Below are 16,144 nucleotides of genomic sequence, written 5' to 3' on the forward strand. Positions count from 1 at the left end.
CATTTTATACACAACAAATATCAGAATAAATATAAAAAAGACATCCTTTTTGTGTCTATTCTGATGAAAATTTTTCTCACAATTTTTTATATATTAATATTCTAAAAAGTTTTAAAATTACATAGAAATTCTGAAATTAATATAAAAAGTGAAAAATTTTATAATTCTGATAAAATGTTTCTTAAATATTTTTTATTTATTTTTCAAAATTTCTATATAATTTTATAATTTTTTAAATCTTAGAAAATATTCTGAAATATAAGAATTTACATATATTCTAAAAATTCTGAAAAAAAATGCAAATTGTCTCAATGAGAAAAACTTTCACTGGAGCATAGATATCCTTCAGAAAGTCTAATTAACTTCTACATCTTTTTAAACATCTTTTAGACAATTCCGAGACAATGTTTAAAAAACATATCAAAGATGTCTTTAATAAAATATCTTTTAAAACATCTACAAGACTTCGGTATTTTCTAAGCTAGCATATCGCGCAAACATATTATTTTTATTGAAAGACAATTTTTGTTATTATCGGATCGTTACATCGACGAAGTAAATATTTAATGAAAGGTACGATGTTTCGCAGACGTGTACACATCACGAAAGAGACTTTAGATTGCTTAGGCGGGTATTATGAAGTCGAGGAAGGCAACGGGGGCGAGAGGAATACATACTTAAAAGACCATAACATCAGAACCTACTTGATTGTCCCGGGAGACACATTTAAGGATAACATAACTAGTTCCGGAATGCGAAAGACCTTTCCGGCGAATGGTAACGTGTCCAAAGAGATGAGGGTCATGGGTCACGGTTCGCAACACGGAAAACAAACCAAGTAAGAGCTCCTCTATTATTGCTGCTTAATCTCTTAACCCTTGACATTAAAACATTACGATATTATGGTTTCGCTTAAATAATAACGTCCAAAAATCGCCAACAATTACGAAACAATCAAATCTTACTTGATCTTATAGCAGTTAGAAAACACTTGTAATTATTACATTTTCATTGTAACGTCACTGTTTTCGTCCAAGCAATTCATCATTATATTGTATCTCCCCCAAAAATAAATGGCAAGCAAAATAAAAATCGTATTCACATCGTAATAATAAGCATATTAAAATAATGTACAATAATTAATTTATAACAAATATTGATTGAATAATTTACATCGAGAATGAATGTCACTGAATAAGCTTTGCGACGACACTTTATCGAATAATACCTGCTGCATACGTTTCAACAGATTAGGCTTCTGTGAAACCATCGAGTGTGAAAAAGATCCCGAAGACGAGGTGAACGAGTACCTGATGAGAGCGATCGATGCTAGAAGCATAGATCGATTGAGAGCGGAGCATTGTACGCCGTTTATACTGACGTTTCGAAGACCGGATGTCGAAGAAAAGGTAACAAATTATGCTACAACATGTCTAATATATAATGCTTCTAATAAAAATCAATTATGCATATCATTTTAAACAAGTATTTTCAAATTTATTAATTACAACATTTGCAGTTGTAATTTCATTTCCGCTAATTTTATCTCTTTTAACAATTTCATATCGTTTGATAAAATAAATCTTAATACGAAACTGTAATCTTTTCTAAACCAATGTAATAGTGTGTTTATTAAAATCATTATTAAGCAATAAAAATTCTACTTTTGTAAAATGTTTAAACGAATTGTTTTATAAAATAATTTTACTCGCATTTAGAAATTTAATTTATTTAATAGAAATAATATAATATATTATAAGTGAAATACGAGCTGTAATTGCGTACCGAACTGTCCATCTATACAATCGAACGCGACCAATCGACATGGTAATTCACGTTAATAGAAGGACGTTTAAATTTAATTTTGGTTAATTTGCTAATCGTGTATTTGGATTACTCACATTCCGCGTCGATTGAATTGCGCGTCGTAATCGATTTAACGGAATTCCACATTTTCTCGTCGAGAAGAAAGTCCGCGTTGAAATTGCCCTCGGTAACCGATGAGTAAAAGAGCGGCCGTTAGCAGTAAACAGCTCGTATAGCGAAACGTGAAAGCAATCCGCGTTATTGCAATTGTTTTAATAACCTGTTGCAGTACTCGCGCGAGAGGGACAGGATGCTCTCGGCTTATTTTGTGTGCTCCGGTTTCGTCTACATGGTCGTTGTGGTCGCAATAGCCATCACCCTCGCCGGGTAAATACACGTGCCAATAAATCCTACCTTCTACATAGCGGCAGCGCGGTATCTTTCTTTTACTACACTCTCGAGACCCGATGTGCAAAGTCCACTCGAACTTTACTAATGTCGAATTGCCCTTCGTTCCAATATTTATGGGCACTTTGCGAAAAATTGTTCGATAAGTAAAGTTAGCGCGCAAGGTGGCATAAATCCAATGACGACGTGTGAAAAATTTTTCGCAAAAAAGGAGCTTATGAAAAATTTTATTAAAAGCGTCACCTTTGTCCTTTTATAGAAGCGTGTACTTCTACGTCTGCACGGCGATTAGCATACTGGTGATAGCCCTCGTCAATGGCATTTTATTGGCGGAGAAGAATGAGGTAAGAACAGGTGTCTCCGCCCTTAAAGGAATTTAATATTGGGAGGATTTATTTGGTTAGTGATTACTTGTTTTAAGTGTTTATTACTTATTTTGAGTATTAACTCTGAAGTGCTACTGCGAGAGAGTTTTCACCTAGAACAGTGTCAATATAACTTTTTTCTATTAATAATTGGTTTTTACAATATGCATTATATTTTGTTTGCGAGTAAGTTTATTTTTATATAGTAATAAACTGTGAAGGGATAGAAAAATACTTTCAGAAAAACTATTTCGACAATTTTAAATAAATTTTGTGATATGTTTTGTGAATCGTGATTTGTTGCAATGACAATACATGTAATATTAACATTTAATTACTTTAACTAATTAAATAAACTTTGGTTTGTAAAAGTTTCGCGAGTAGTTTTTACAACTTTATATATAATTATTTACTATGTTTAATGAAAATAAAATATACCAACGAAAAACTTCATATTATCTATAACAAAATATAAAAAAAGTATTTTAAAAAATGTCAAAAATTATTAAAAAATTAGAAATACAAAATACAGCCATGGTCAAAATTACTGGGCATCTATATTTTTTTTCTCATTTATCTGAAATTCTTTTATCTGTATTACTTCCCATTGATTACATGCATATACATAAGTTACATATTGTACATAAGTTTAATGTGATTTTGAAATAAAGGATAATTCATATTTTAATTTCTGTTTAAATGTTTCCAGTTAAAAACATTTTTAAAAATACAAGATGCCTAATATAATATTTGCGACCACGGCTATATACGGATGAATTTTCAAACATCAGAGAAATATACGAGCACTCTAGAATGAAAGGTCCTATTATTAAATACCTTTAATACCCAAGAATAAATTTTTAATTACTATGATACTCAAATAAACACAGCCAGTGCTAAATTTCTCTGAGGACGGTAACATTCTCTCGAGATCTAAATGCACGTATGAATTTACGCGCTTCCCCCGAGATCGCAGAGCTGCACATCCGCAGTAGCAATTACTTCCTTCCACGTGGCTGTTGTACAAAAAGGTTTCTATCTGTACAATCGCGATTTAAATAAATCGCGCGATAAGTCACGTATGACGTCGTGTCGATGACAAAACTCTCTGGAAGAGTGCCACTTCCCTTTGACCCTGACAAAGTGGCAAGTTTCCAGGTCACTGCCGAAACCAGCGATCCCGGTCGCGGCACGCCCGGTCCATTAATCTCCCAATGATCCCGGGGATCGCGCGTGCTCCTTATTTATCCAATTTAATTATTCGAAAGGAAAATGGGTAATCGTGCGCGTTTTGTAGAGGGTGCCGAAATGGGTGAGGAACATGGCGCTGCAGATCTTCGAGAATCGCATCATCGCGCAAAGCATCGCGTCCATCGTCGTGTTTCTGACGTTTATCACGGTACTTTCGCCGCTGGTGAGTAATCGAAGCTTTTAATGCGGATATCGTTTACGATTTATGTCAAAGACTGCTATATAAACGCTCCTCGTGCATCACGACGAGCGATAGCCTCTTCACGTTTCACGTAATAAAACGTAATTCCAAACATATAAAAAAGTTCGTGTTACCGTATCGCTTTTTAAATCATTGCAAAAGCACGAAGCTCGAAGCTTCAGAAATATAAGCGGACAAATGTTTGTAAAACAGATTCGATGATTTGAAAATTTTTATATTTGGGAAACCGAGAAATCCATTAGTCGTAGGCATTAGAGAGACATTAATCACGCCTAAGTTCCCAAACCTTATTGCCTTATTGAATGAGTGATTTATTCGCAACCTCGTCCAACTTTCGAAAAAGCTTCCCCCTCTCCTCTTTTTTTCTCTCTCTCTCTCTCTTTCTCGCTTCCATTTTTTAAATTCAATAACCAGTTCGCCATTTGTTTTGGAAAATCTGTTGTGCCAAAACTGTAGCGCGACGTAAAATTAGAGCCTGTCGCGCTAAAACTTTCGATGATAAATCGAATGCCGGCGATAAATCGATACTGCGATTGATCATAAACGACGCGGAATAATAGTTGCCGCGAACGCTCGCGATTGAATCACACAATGGACGGAAAGAATGTCGGTCGGTCGAATTGTGCGTTTACTACAGGCGATCGAACGCTATGAATTCTCGCAGAAATAGCGATGAATAATGACCAGTTTCTATCGTTTTTTTTTCTCGCTGCAGATCACGCTGACCGGAAGTGAGGCTTGTATCAAGAACAATACATTGCCTTTCGAGGAGTGGCTGGATGAGAATCCTAGCGTGATAAGAGTACCAACAGAGAATAGCAATGCCGCCGGAATCTGTGATTACATTCTTTTCTGCGACGTAAGTTAGATAAATGATGGCGTTCACTACAGCAAGATATTAATTATTGATTAAGTCTTCGCTCGAGCCACCGAGCAAAATCGTGCGGAAATTGTGTGAAGGATACGCGGATAATACGATATATAATAAGATTAAAAGTACTTTAAAAAAGGGGATTACACTAACTGATCTCCTAACTAGGCGAGAAAAACTGTGTAAGTCTAACGAAGGCATAATAATCTTTTAATGAGATGCTGTGAGTATAAATCTTGTGAAATTGGTGTTGTTAAATTTTAAACGGTCGAAACGATTAAATTTTAGAAATTTATAGAAGAAAGTTACTAATACCGACATAAGTCTTCTAAAGCAACAGCTCTTTATTTCTAGGAAACCAAACATTGCACTTTACTAATACATAAATAAAAACTAATAAATACTAATAATGATCTGCTTAAATAATTAAACAAAAGCAAAAACCCATAACTCACATATCCGTGGCTTTTTTCTATAGAAAATGAGATAATACAAATTTATCAAAAGCGAGAATAAAATTGACATGATTTTCATTTGCAAATTGCATAATTTAATTAAACAATAATAAGTAAATTATTGATAATATTAGATCATTTTATGTTTGCGTTATGTTAGTGTTTCTGTTTCATTTATGTTCCCCTGTTTTTAATTCTTTCATAACATAGTTTTAAACATAAAATCGGGGTGCGGCATAAATTAGCATGTCAATAAGACAGACTACAAGATATGAAAAAAACTTATATAAAATCACAAGAAAAGCACAGCATTATAAAACTTATAGTAACCTAATCTAATCTTTATGTATTTGGGGCTCATTTTTGCTTATCTTACGGAAAACTTAATTTTTGCAAAATTCAAAGCGACATTATACACAGAAAATTTCGAGACAATTTCTTTGGACTAATAAATTTTATTCGAACAAATTTATTTAGTACGATCCAAACAAGTCAATGTTTGAATCAATGAGCATGACTAATAATAATTATTTCCTTCCAATAACAGATGTTTGAATAAAGCAACATTTTTATTCAAACAAATAATGTTTTGTATGAGGATATGCTGTTTCAATGAAACAACTTTCAGTGAAATAAATGGGATTACTAATACCAATAAAATCTTTTTCTCGGTATAAAAACTGCTACACCACCTGACAGACACTCTCTAGTTTGTATTTATGTTTCTCAAGTTTTCTTTTTAGTTTCCATTTAACAAATATAATAAAAAAACAAAGTAGCCGGATTAGGAGGTAACGTTTCACTTATGACATCGTTGTCTAACGATTACCATTACTTTTCTTTAATAACGATCATTACTTTTTTCTATCTGTAATATCGTTACATTTTTACAGTAACGAATTTCATCGTTATTTTCATCGTTATTTTAGTTTCCTATTATTTTTAATGAAAAAGAAGCGAATCGTTATTTTCTAAATAACGATAATGACAGCGCGTTGCTTTTACAAAGTAACATTTTCAACTCTGCGAAATGATATGTCGGTATCGGCAACTTCCTTTTATACCGTAAGTAAGAGAAGCCTTCGTTGTTTTTGCACAAACTCGTGATAGAGCGTTTTTAGCACGAATAACTGTGAGAGCGAAATTTCGAAACTTCGAGATTCCGTCGAGTGATATTTCGCAACTACTACTGATTACAGTTGTTTCCGGTTCTGGTGATGCTGGTGATGGTAACCTGCGCGGTGTACCAGATCCTAACGTCAGTCTTTAAAGTAGCCGTATTGAGCATCGTTGTGGCTTGTTATCTCGGAGTCAGCATTTACCAGGCACTAAATGAGGACGACGTCGAGCCCGCTGGAAGATGGTTGGCGGGTGTTTTAGTGGTTTTCTTCATGGCCTGCCTAGTGGCACACTCCCAGCACACAGAGGCGACCTACAGGTCGAACATTCGAACGCGCTCACACTTTAACAATTCGCCACCCCCCGAAGCTTACGCAACGCCAGCTTGTAGATACATCTCGAACTTGCACGTTATAAACCTTTGAAGCCCTCGTGGAATTTCCCACGAGAGCCTTCGACTCGGAGAGAACAATGTCGCGGATCGACGACGAACTGATTCCCGCAAAATAATTTCATAGCCGAGATAGAAGCCGCGTATATATAGAGAGAGACGCGAGTAAATTTATATATTGGATACTTCATGAATATATTGACATTTTCAAATCTAATTAAAGCAAATATGTCACTGGAAAGCTACGTAGTGTCACGCGCGGAGCATGTATATACAATTAAGCTGCGTAAGTTAAAGCTGCTGTTAAAATATGCGCGGCATGTACGGCATCGGAAATATTCTAGAATGTCAATACACTTCATAAAGCATCCCGAAAACGTGATACAATTTTGTCGAGATATTTTTCACGGCAGATATATAGGCGAAGAATATTGACGTGCACTGTGTACCAATACAGATTGGATTTCCTGTGGAAGTTGCAAGCGACCGAGGAGAAGGAGGAAATGGAACACTTGAAGGCCTACAACCAGAAACTGCTCGCGAATATACTTCCGGAACACGTGGCCGCCCATTTCCTGTCTACCGTTAATTCAGATGTGAGTTCCATGTTTTTTTTTTTTTTAAATTAAAGGAATTTTTTAAAAAGTTATAATTTCTAAATGTACTCTCTAAATTTTTTGGAGTGGAATTTCATCTAAAAGAGTGGAATTCCACTCTAAAAGTGTGAAAATCCTGCCACTCTTTATCAAGACTGGCAGGATTTTCACACTTTTAGAGTGGGATTCCACTCCAAAGATTTTAGAGAGTATTAAATATAAAATACAATGAGTACTATTGTCATACATATATTACGTTTCTGTGTCAAGTGAAACAGACGTGAGCATTTTCTCGGTAGCCTATATGTTTGCTCTAATTACTAGTCGATTCTTTGCATATACTTCGCATACAGGACAAGTGCTTGAAGTAGATATAAAAACTGGAATATTTATAATGTATTGTGACTTGGCTGAGATACATGATTAAACAACAATTCAAGTTGGACGTTAGATGTATATAGAACAAAGTTTTAAAGCTCACCTTGATAAAGTTAATTGAGTTTCCTTAGAAGCATCGCATCAATCCTTTGAAAAAAAAAACTGTTCAATGTTTCAATAAACTGATTACTAAACCAGTAACTGATGATATTTCATCAGTTAACTGAATAGTAATCAAGAGTTACAGATGTGAAATAACGGCAAAAAATATATCACCTTTTGATTTTTTTTAGCACAACTTGTTTTAAAAAGCACGAATCTTTATTAAATCATAATATATTTTGATGACAAGTATACTTACGTATAGATACAAGATATTTAGTTATAGACAAAATAAGACTTACGCAACGATAAGATACCTTGCGTAAATAATAACTTTTTATCAAATAATGAATACAGTAACTCGTGAAAAGTTATTTTTATTAAAAATTTTCAAAATATGCAAAATTTTAATCATAATTAATTTTAAATCATAACAATAGTATCATAGAAATAATGTGGAATATTAATATAAATCTAACTGCTGAAACTAGATTATGATGGTAAAAACAATGATTGCGACACGAAAAACAAAGAAAGTGCGCAAAAGTGCAACTATAAAAAATTAATAAAAAATTCGAAGATCATAGTATATATTGTCAAATCTCATTACACTTTACGTACAAGGTATACCTTTCGTCAAGTGTTTACTATAAAATTTTGAGTGCATTCAAAACACTTGAATAAAAGTTATGCTTCAAAAATCGAATGATATAATTTTGGCCGGCACTGTAGTAATTGTTAATTGAAACTCTTTATCTGTTCTTTTTTTTTTTTTAAAGATGGCATTTGATAAAAGCAAAATTTCTTTCTTTGCCTTTCCACTCTTCTTCTGATTAAATAGCAAATATATTAATCGTTAATCCTAAGCAATTTTCTATGATAATGCTCAGCATAAAGGCCACTTATGCAAATGTCGCACATTTGAGTCAATTAAGGATTACTGCCTAAAGTTTCAAAATTCCATGGCAACTGTATACATAAACTAAGTACCTCTGACAACCGACGTGTTAAATCGTCCATCTCTAGACTGAATTTCCACCTGTATTTACCTATTTGCCTAATTTATCTTGTCCTGCCCAGAAGCGGTTCTGAATTTCATATACCGAGTTAGACACCAGATACAGTTTTCAATGCCACTCACTTGAAATTCCGCTTCGGCTTATTCCCTCAGAGTCCAAACAATTAAAAATAAATAATTGTAAGAAATTCTTTACACACTAGAAATTCAAGATTAAAATGATCGAAACGCGATAACTGTTTGAAAATTAGTACGACTTTTTATTAGTAACATTATAAGATTCCTAATAAAATGTTCTGTACATCATCCGAATCTATTTTGTGAAAAATACCGTGGGTCGATGTTCTTTTCAGTTGAACTTTTGCAGCTTGTTCTTCCTCTCTTTTTCTCGACGCTGCAAGTAGTCCAGCTGAAAAGTACACATACCTAAACAAAGGTATGTCGAAAACAATATCATCGATTGTTTCGCAGGAATTATACCACGAACAATGCGACTGTGTGTGCATTATGTTCGCCTCGATACCAAACTTTTCCGAGTTCTACGTAGAGCTCGAGGCGAATAATGAGGGTGTGGAGTGCCTCAGGCTTCTCAACGAAATCATCGCTGACTTCGACGAGTTACTCGCCGAGGAGCAATTCAAGTACATCGAGAAGATCAAGAGTACGGGCGCTACGTATATGGCCGCTTCGGGTATGTCATTTGTGAAATCTTAGCGGCATCGCTGCTCCATGAGATTTCAACTCGCTCCGAATCCCGAAGGTTTCGTCCCGTTTCCGTGCCATTCGGCTTTCACACAGCGCCAAAACAAGGAGTGACATTATACAATTAAGCGTAGAGTCGGTCGAAACTAATTTGAATTTGATTTGATTACTCTTTCCGATCGATTTGGCGACCAAATTCGCGAAAGCATGATAAAATATACATTATTTTCATCGCGCATCTCGATAACTAACTTTAAATTTATCTGTGCATGGAAAAAACGGTTTTACTGAAATCAAAATTCAGCTGGATACAAGAGTTAGAGTTTGCAAACAATTATGGACCATCGAAATACGTAAGACGCTCGAGCGTGATGATAATGCTGTAAAAAGTTTGGACATTCTAGCAACCTTAAGAAAATGTTTTAGTTTAGGGCGCAAAAAAGTGACCCATTTTTGGAAACTCTTTCTCTTTTGAAGAAAATTAACTGTTGCACATATTCTTCTACGCTTTTACACATCTACTTGTGCATATTTAATAAATATCTACGAATTTTGTTACGGCTAAATGTTTATTAGTTTTATGTTATATACATTTAAATATATATTCTTACATACTCATATGATCTCTCAGACATTACCAACGCTATCAATTTGAATTTTTGCAAATACATAAAATACATATCTGTTTATTGCATAAACTTGGATAAATAAAAAAGTATCATAAATTAAATAGTGCGGTTTTAAATAAATGTCAATTTGAATGCCAGCCAATTTAAAAAATATTTGTTTTATATTTACATAACATAACGACTAATAAACATACACATATTTACTAAATATGTACTAATAGATACGTAAAAGTGTAGAAAAATGTTTAGCAATTTTTTTTAAAGAGTTACAAAAGTATGAACACCTGAAACTTTTAGAATTTTTTGTAGTTAAATAATAAAATAAGTAGAAATTCAGTTTGAAGGTCTTCAATGCTAATGTTTTTCTTAAACTACACTAAACAATTTTTATTTTTTTGTGTTTCAAAATGACGGCTCTGAAGTTCTAGATATTAGACTATGTAGTTGATATTTTTCTGATGGACCTCTCCGGCTTGCAGCAAATATGTTGTATATTTTCATTAAAAAAGCAACATTTTTTTATAATTTACATTTAATTTGTCAGACAAATATATTATATATAAAAATATGGGTTTTTGTAGAAATGGTGAACATTTCAAAATAAAGTTTTATTTTCGCTCAAAAAATTCGGTAAAAAAAGTTTTTAATCAATCATAAAAATCATGTGTACTTCTCTTGAGAATTTAGTTTAGCAACTACTGTAAAAATTTCAAACAGATAGGATAAAATTTGTTAAAGTTGTGCTGTAAGCCAATTAAAAACGTGATTTTGAGAAAATTGTGTTTAAAGTTTCTAAAATCAGCTGTAAAACCACTTTAGACATTTTTTTTACGTATAAGACACATTTTTAAGACTCTAAAGCATTACTTGAGATAAAAAATTTTTTTCCAATTTTTAAAAGTTTCAAACTAGTGTAACTTCTTAAAAAAAATTCCTTAAAATAGGCAAACTTTTTTGCGTTCCAGACCAAACTATCTTCTAAAGCATCCAATATAATTATTTTTATAATTCAACATAAATATTTTCAGATCTGTGTTTCAACTAAATTTTGTAGACACTCTAGTAAAAAACCATTCTTTACGTGTATTCATTATCACTATCAAATGTATATTCGTTATAAGATTCGCATAGATTCGACGTAAAAAAAGTTCGTCGTTTCAAGTCTCGCAATAGAGTTTCTCTAATACAACGAAGGCAGATCTAATTTCCCACGGCCACTTGACTTTTCGCGCAATTTCCTAACAATTTCCTAACAACGCGGACTCGTTACTCAAATTAGGAACACCGCCATCGCGCAAAGTTCACCCTTGTCTCTCTCTCTCTCTGTTGCTTTAGGCCTAACGAAAAGCACCTGCGATATGCGGGATTTCAAGCACGTAGTCGCTATGGCGGATTACGCTCTGAGAATCCGCGAGCAGCTGGCCTATGTCAATGAACACAGCTTTAATAACTTCCGCATGCGTGTGGGCATCAACATCGGACCGGTAATGTTGAAGAACGTGTAGCGAGCAATATTCGATCGCACCCTCTACCATTGCGTCCTTTGTAAATAATCCATAAATTGCACTCAGCAACGGAACGCATGAGAGAGAATTCGAAAATGTGTTGCAAATTTGTGATAATAGAAGCTTGACAACATTATATTTCATCAATTTTAAATTAATTGAGAAAATAGAGAACATTAAAATTTGACACCAAATTCTCTCTTCTCGAAATTTTAATACATATCCTGAAATTCAATACATCCTGAAAATTAATTAAAAAAATGGTGAATATGCTAAAATTTGATATCAATTTCTCTCTCTCTCTCTCTTTCTCTGTCAAAATTTTCGTACAATTTTCGTTCCTAGAATTTAATGCAGCTTGAAGAGCGCCTGATATATTAATTCTATTTTTGTTGATACTAAAGATGATTCAATATTTAAATATTTCTACGTCACACGCGCGATTCTCCCGCAAAGTTCTCTCGTGGTACGTCGAATTCTTATTATTTCGTTCGCATTACGTCCGAAATCCGGCTACGAGAAAGATAATCTCGCTATCGAGAATTCTCAAAGGAGAAGAGACTCAATAGGCGTGACGCGGATTGCTCAGGTGGTCGCCGGAGTGATCGGTGCCAGGAAGCCGCAATACGACATCTGGGGCAACGCCGTGAACGTGGCCTCCAGGATGGATTCCACGGGCGTATTAGATGGGATTCAAGTCACCCAAGAAGTCCGCGATATTCTGGCCACTAAAGGATATCCCCTCACGTGCCGTGGAACGATCCAAGTTAAGGGGAAGGGCAGTATGATTACCTACTTCCTGGATGGGCCGAAGGACAACACGAAATCGAGCCAGATGGACGCCAAGACAAATTCCAATAACAACACCGACGCCGCGGAGAAAGCGATAGTCAACAGTAACAGCGGGACTAAATGATTGGTATTGCTTATGCATTTGATAATTTAATACTTACTGTTACAATATTTTTCTATTCCGTAAAATCTATTCCGTTCTCTTGAAAGTGGAATTTATCATCAAAGTACCTGAATAAAATAAAGCCCACTTGATTTACTTTAATTTTTAAAAATTCGATTTACGAAGATACTGAAAGATTGTATTTTAATATAAATAGAATTTTAAAAATAAAATACGTTAAGCAGGTCTTACTCGAGTACCTCAAATCTTGACAAACGATAAACTGAAAATAACTTTAATTTTGTCTCTGGTGTTCAACTATCGAAGTTGAAATAATTCAATTAATTCATGCATCCTTTTATTATTTTTATTTCTAATTATTTAGTTAAAACAGAAATAACAAAAGTACGCAAAACATCGCTAAACTCCGAAAGAAGAAAGCAGCCGTCTCGTGATTAGACTTGGAGAATATTCCTGATCGATTTGCTGAATACATATGATGCATGTTTGATGCAATTTACATTATGATATTGCAATCGGCCGCATAATCTCGCGATAAATTTGGATTCATGAAGGGAGAAGGAACGCAAAGGGTTATTATCTCGACGGAGTAATAACCCGTAGTAATACGATCGTGCGGATATCTGTTTGAAATATTCCGTAAATTGCTGCCGGAGTATGCGAATAATGTACTTTAGCGCGAGCTTCGCAACTTTTTTTTTTTTAACTGTACTTCTTCCTAATACTGTTAATCAATAGTTTGAAAATGTCTTTGTCCATTCCCCCTTTTTTATACTTACCATTTAACGCACGCTATGCTATTTCGTGTTATTAAAAAGTTGCGCGAAAGTACTGCACTTTTAAACATTTCATTGAAATCAATACTATTTTGCAGCAAAGTATTTCAATTCTCTGGTAAACAAGCGAAACTATTTTATCGGCTTTTTCGTAAGTTGCGGTTTGTTAAAATGCATGGCATTTGTTTTATAGATAACTTGTTATCCGTATAAATATTTCCGGAGTGTACTTACTTTCATATTCTCCATATTTCTTTCGTACGTTACAAAAGCAAATTCTCACGATTTACTGCAGTTTACCGGCGCACTCTTTATTAGAAACTTCCATATATTTCAATTTATTACTTTATATTTTAGCCGTTAAAAATTTTATTTCGCCGCCGTGATCTTGCGCTATACGTATCTTGTTAACATAAAGTCGTCGCTGCATCTGGCTGCGCCAATTCGCTACGGGACTGAAGTGCTTCCAAAGCTGAGCATAGTTGTTGTGTAATCCAGCAAATACCGAATATAACACAGACGTAATATCATAATATATACATGTGCTATATTTATGCTATACAGCATTACATCTATGTTTTATTCGATGTTTGCTGGGAATATTTTCAACCATGTCGCATCAAACAAACACTAGCAAGAATACATGCACAACAAACATTTATCACGCGAGAATGGACTCGATATCGTGAAAAATTTCCACTTTGTGCAGAATGCGTCATATACAAATTTTATCTGCATAATGACGCATGGCAGAAATAAATCAATCAAATTAATAAAACTCAGTGGATTCGAAACGAAAGTGTAGAGCGCTGGATAAAGCGATGATTGCAAACTCGATAGTTAAAAATTGAACAGATAGCGTTGCAAATTAAACAGGCACTATGCATTTTGATAAATCGATATATTGTCAAAGCTGATAAAACTTGAGAAAAAGTCAATGAAATATTTTTACTCATTTATCACTGAATTGAAATACTTTGTTTGCTGTGTAAGATAACGCGACGATAAAATGTCTGCACTTTTACAATTCGCCAAATGATAATGCGAATTTAAATGATATCATTCGCTCGCGACGGAATTGTAAAAAGTAACTGAATTAATTCATCAAGTAATTCGCAATTCGATCTTCTTTCATAAATGTAATCAAAAATTCAATTAATAAGCAGTGTACCATAGAAAATTGAAACTTACATCAAGCTCAACATTAATTTCAAACTGCACATATTTGAGGAAGTTAAAAACTTTTCGCCAAAAAAGGAAAACTCTGAGTGTATCCTTTACTTCTCCTAGACTCGTATATGTTCTTAAATTATTCTGATTGGAATGATATTCGCAATAAATTCTTGGCAGTTCAAAAAATGCTTATTAACAACAGAATTGATATTCAATTGATTATCAATTTAATATTGTGATATTTTATTAGTCATGATCAGCTTCTTTTAACTCCTTTGCTAGTTTCAATTTTTTAAGTCCTTATTTTTAATTTATTTTATTCTTTTTAGGGAATAAAATGTAAGCCACACATTGGTTAACTTTGGCGCAATTTGAAGTACTAAGAAATATACAGTCCCACAATCCGTAATCAAAATTTTAATAACGTATTCCTTACTTAAAAATAAGACGAAAATCCTAATACGAAAATGTCGAGTTATAATACTTTTTAAAAAAAAGTATTTACAGTAGGCGAATTAGGTAGTCGCTTCGCGCGCGTAGCGCAGTCGAGTGCTGAAAACAGCGTCCGAAGTTGAGAACGCGCTCGGCCCCATGTTGCATACGGTATTTTATGCAAAGAAAGTACGTTTTTTTACGGCATTCGAGGGAGAACTAGCGTGTGGCATTCTCCTGTCACTGCCTATCCCGGTTATAGGTTATGAAAAATTAGTGTATTACCTTCGCTCATACATTTCGATCCTACACTTAATGCATGCGTCACGAATCGTCTTATTTTTAAGTAAGAAATACGTTATTAAAATTTTGATTACGTGTTGTGGGACACCCGGCATATAAATTGACACAAAAAATATTAAGCATTGAATTTCACTCTTACCAGCGAGAGCTTCTCTATTTAATTTGTTATTAATAATATAAATAATTGTGTTACTCACATGATGCTTTAATTACATATATTATTGCTTAAATTATGTTGTTTTATATATAAATTAATATGTTGTTTTATATATAAATTTACAAATAAATTAAGCAAATGAGAATGCGGCGCGATACCTGGTGATATATAAGAAAAACGTTCATAAGAGATAATTGAATTGTGAATTAATTAAAAAATAAATTCACAATCAGTTACATTGCTGCAATCTCTAACTGAACAATATCATTTAAATTACTATTTGTTTTTCACAGCATATATAAAAAAATTATTAGAAAAGAAGGTAATAATAATGCCCCTATTTACATTTTGTACAATAACTTTGTTAATAATTAATAAAATAGCACAGTGTTTTGTTATATATATAATTACATATTTATTCAAAGTAAAGAGAAAATGCTACAGAATATTATACACATACACATAACCTTTCCACATATAGACTGCAGTACTAAAAATCGATAAATGTAATATAAACTGTAGATTTGTAGTAGAATTGTAATAAACTTGACAAATAATTACTTCAATATAAAAACTTTGCAAATGAAGC

The 16,144-nt window shown here is 33.6% G+C and overlaps 1 protein-coding gene across 3 annotated transcripts in view; it reads left to right on the forward strand.

The window, feature by feature from the left end:
• Positions 1-16,144, forward strand: part of LOC105204551 (adenylate cyclase type 6) — a 178,493-nt gene that overhangs the window by 154,234 nt on the left and 8,115 nt on the right. For all 3 annotated transcript variants that reach the window (XR_005574382.1, XM_011173653.3, XM_039447161.1), the window contains 11 exons: positions 590-838; positions 1,250-1,409; positions 2,096-2,193; positions 2,474-2,558; positions 3,877-3,993; positions 4,748-4,891; positions 6,558-6,796; positions 7,326-7,464; positions 9,434-9,653; positions 11,629-11,777; positions 12,388-12,717. Coding sequence is in view for 2 of the 3 variants with exons in the window: in XM_011173653.3 (XP_011171955.1) it covers positions 590-838; positions 1,250-1,409; positions 2,096-2,193; positions 2,474-2,558; positions 3,877-3,993; positions 4,748-4,891; positions 6,558-6,796; positions 7,326-7,464; positions 9,434-9,653; positions 11,629-11,777; positions 12,388-12,714 (1,927 nt within the window). In the remaining variant the exon portion in view is untranslated. The remainder of the gene's footprint in view (positions 1-589; positions 839-1,249; positions 1,410-2,095; positions 2,194-2,473; positions 2,559-3,876; positions 3,994-4,747; positions 4,892-6,557; positions 6,797-7,325; positions 7,465-9,433; positions 9,654-11,628; positions 11,778-12,387; positions 12,718-16,144) is intronic.

Source organism: Solenopsis invicta, chromosome 3, assembly GCF_016802725.1.
Source record: "Solenopsis invicta isolate M01_SB chromosome 3, UNIL_Sinv_3.0, whole genome shotgun sequence".
NCBI classification, from domain to species: domain Eukaryota; kingdom Metazoa; phylum Arthropoda; class Insecta; order Hymenoptera; family Formicidae; genus Solenopsis; species Solenopsis invicta.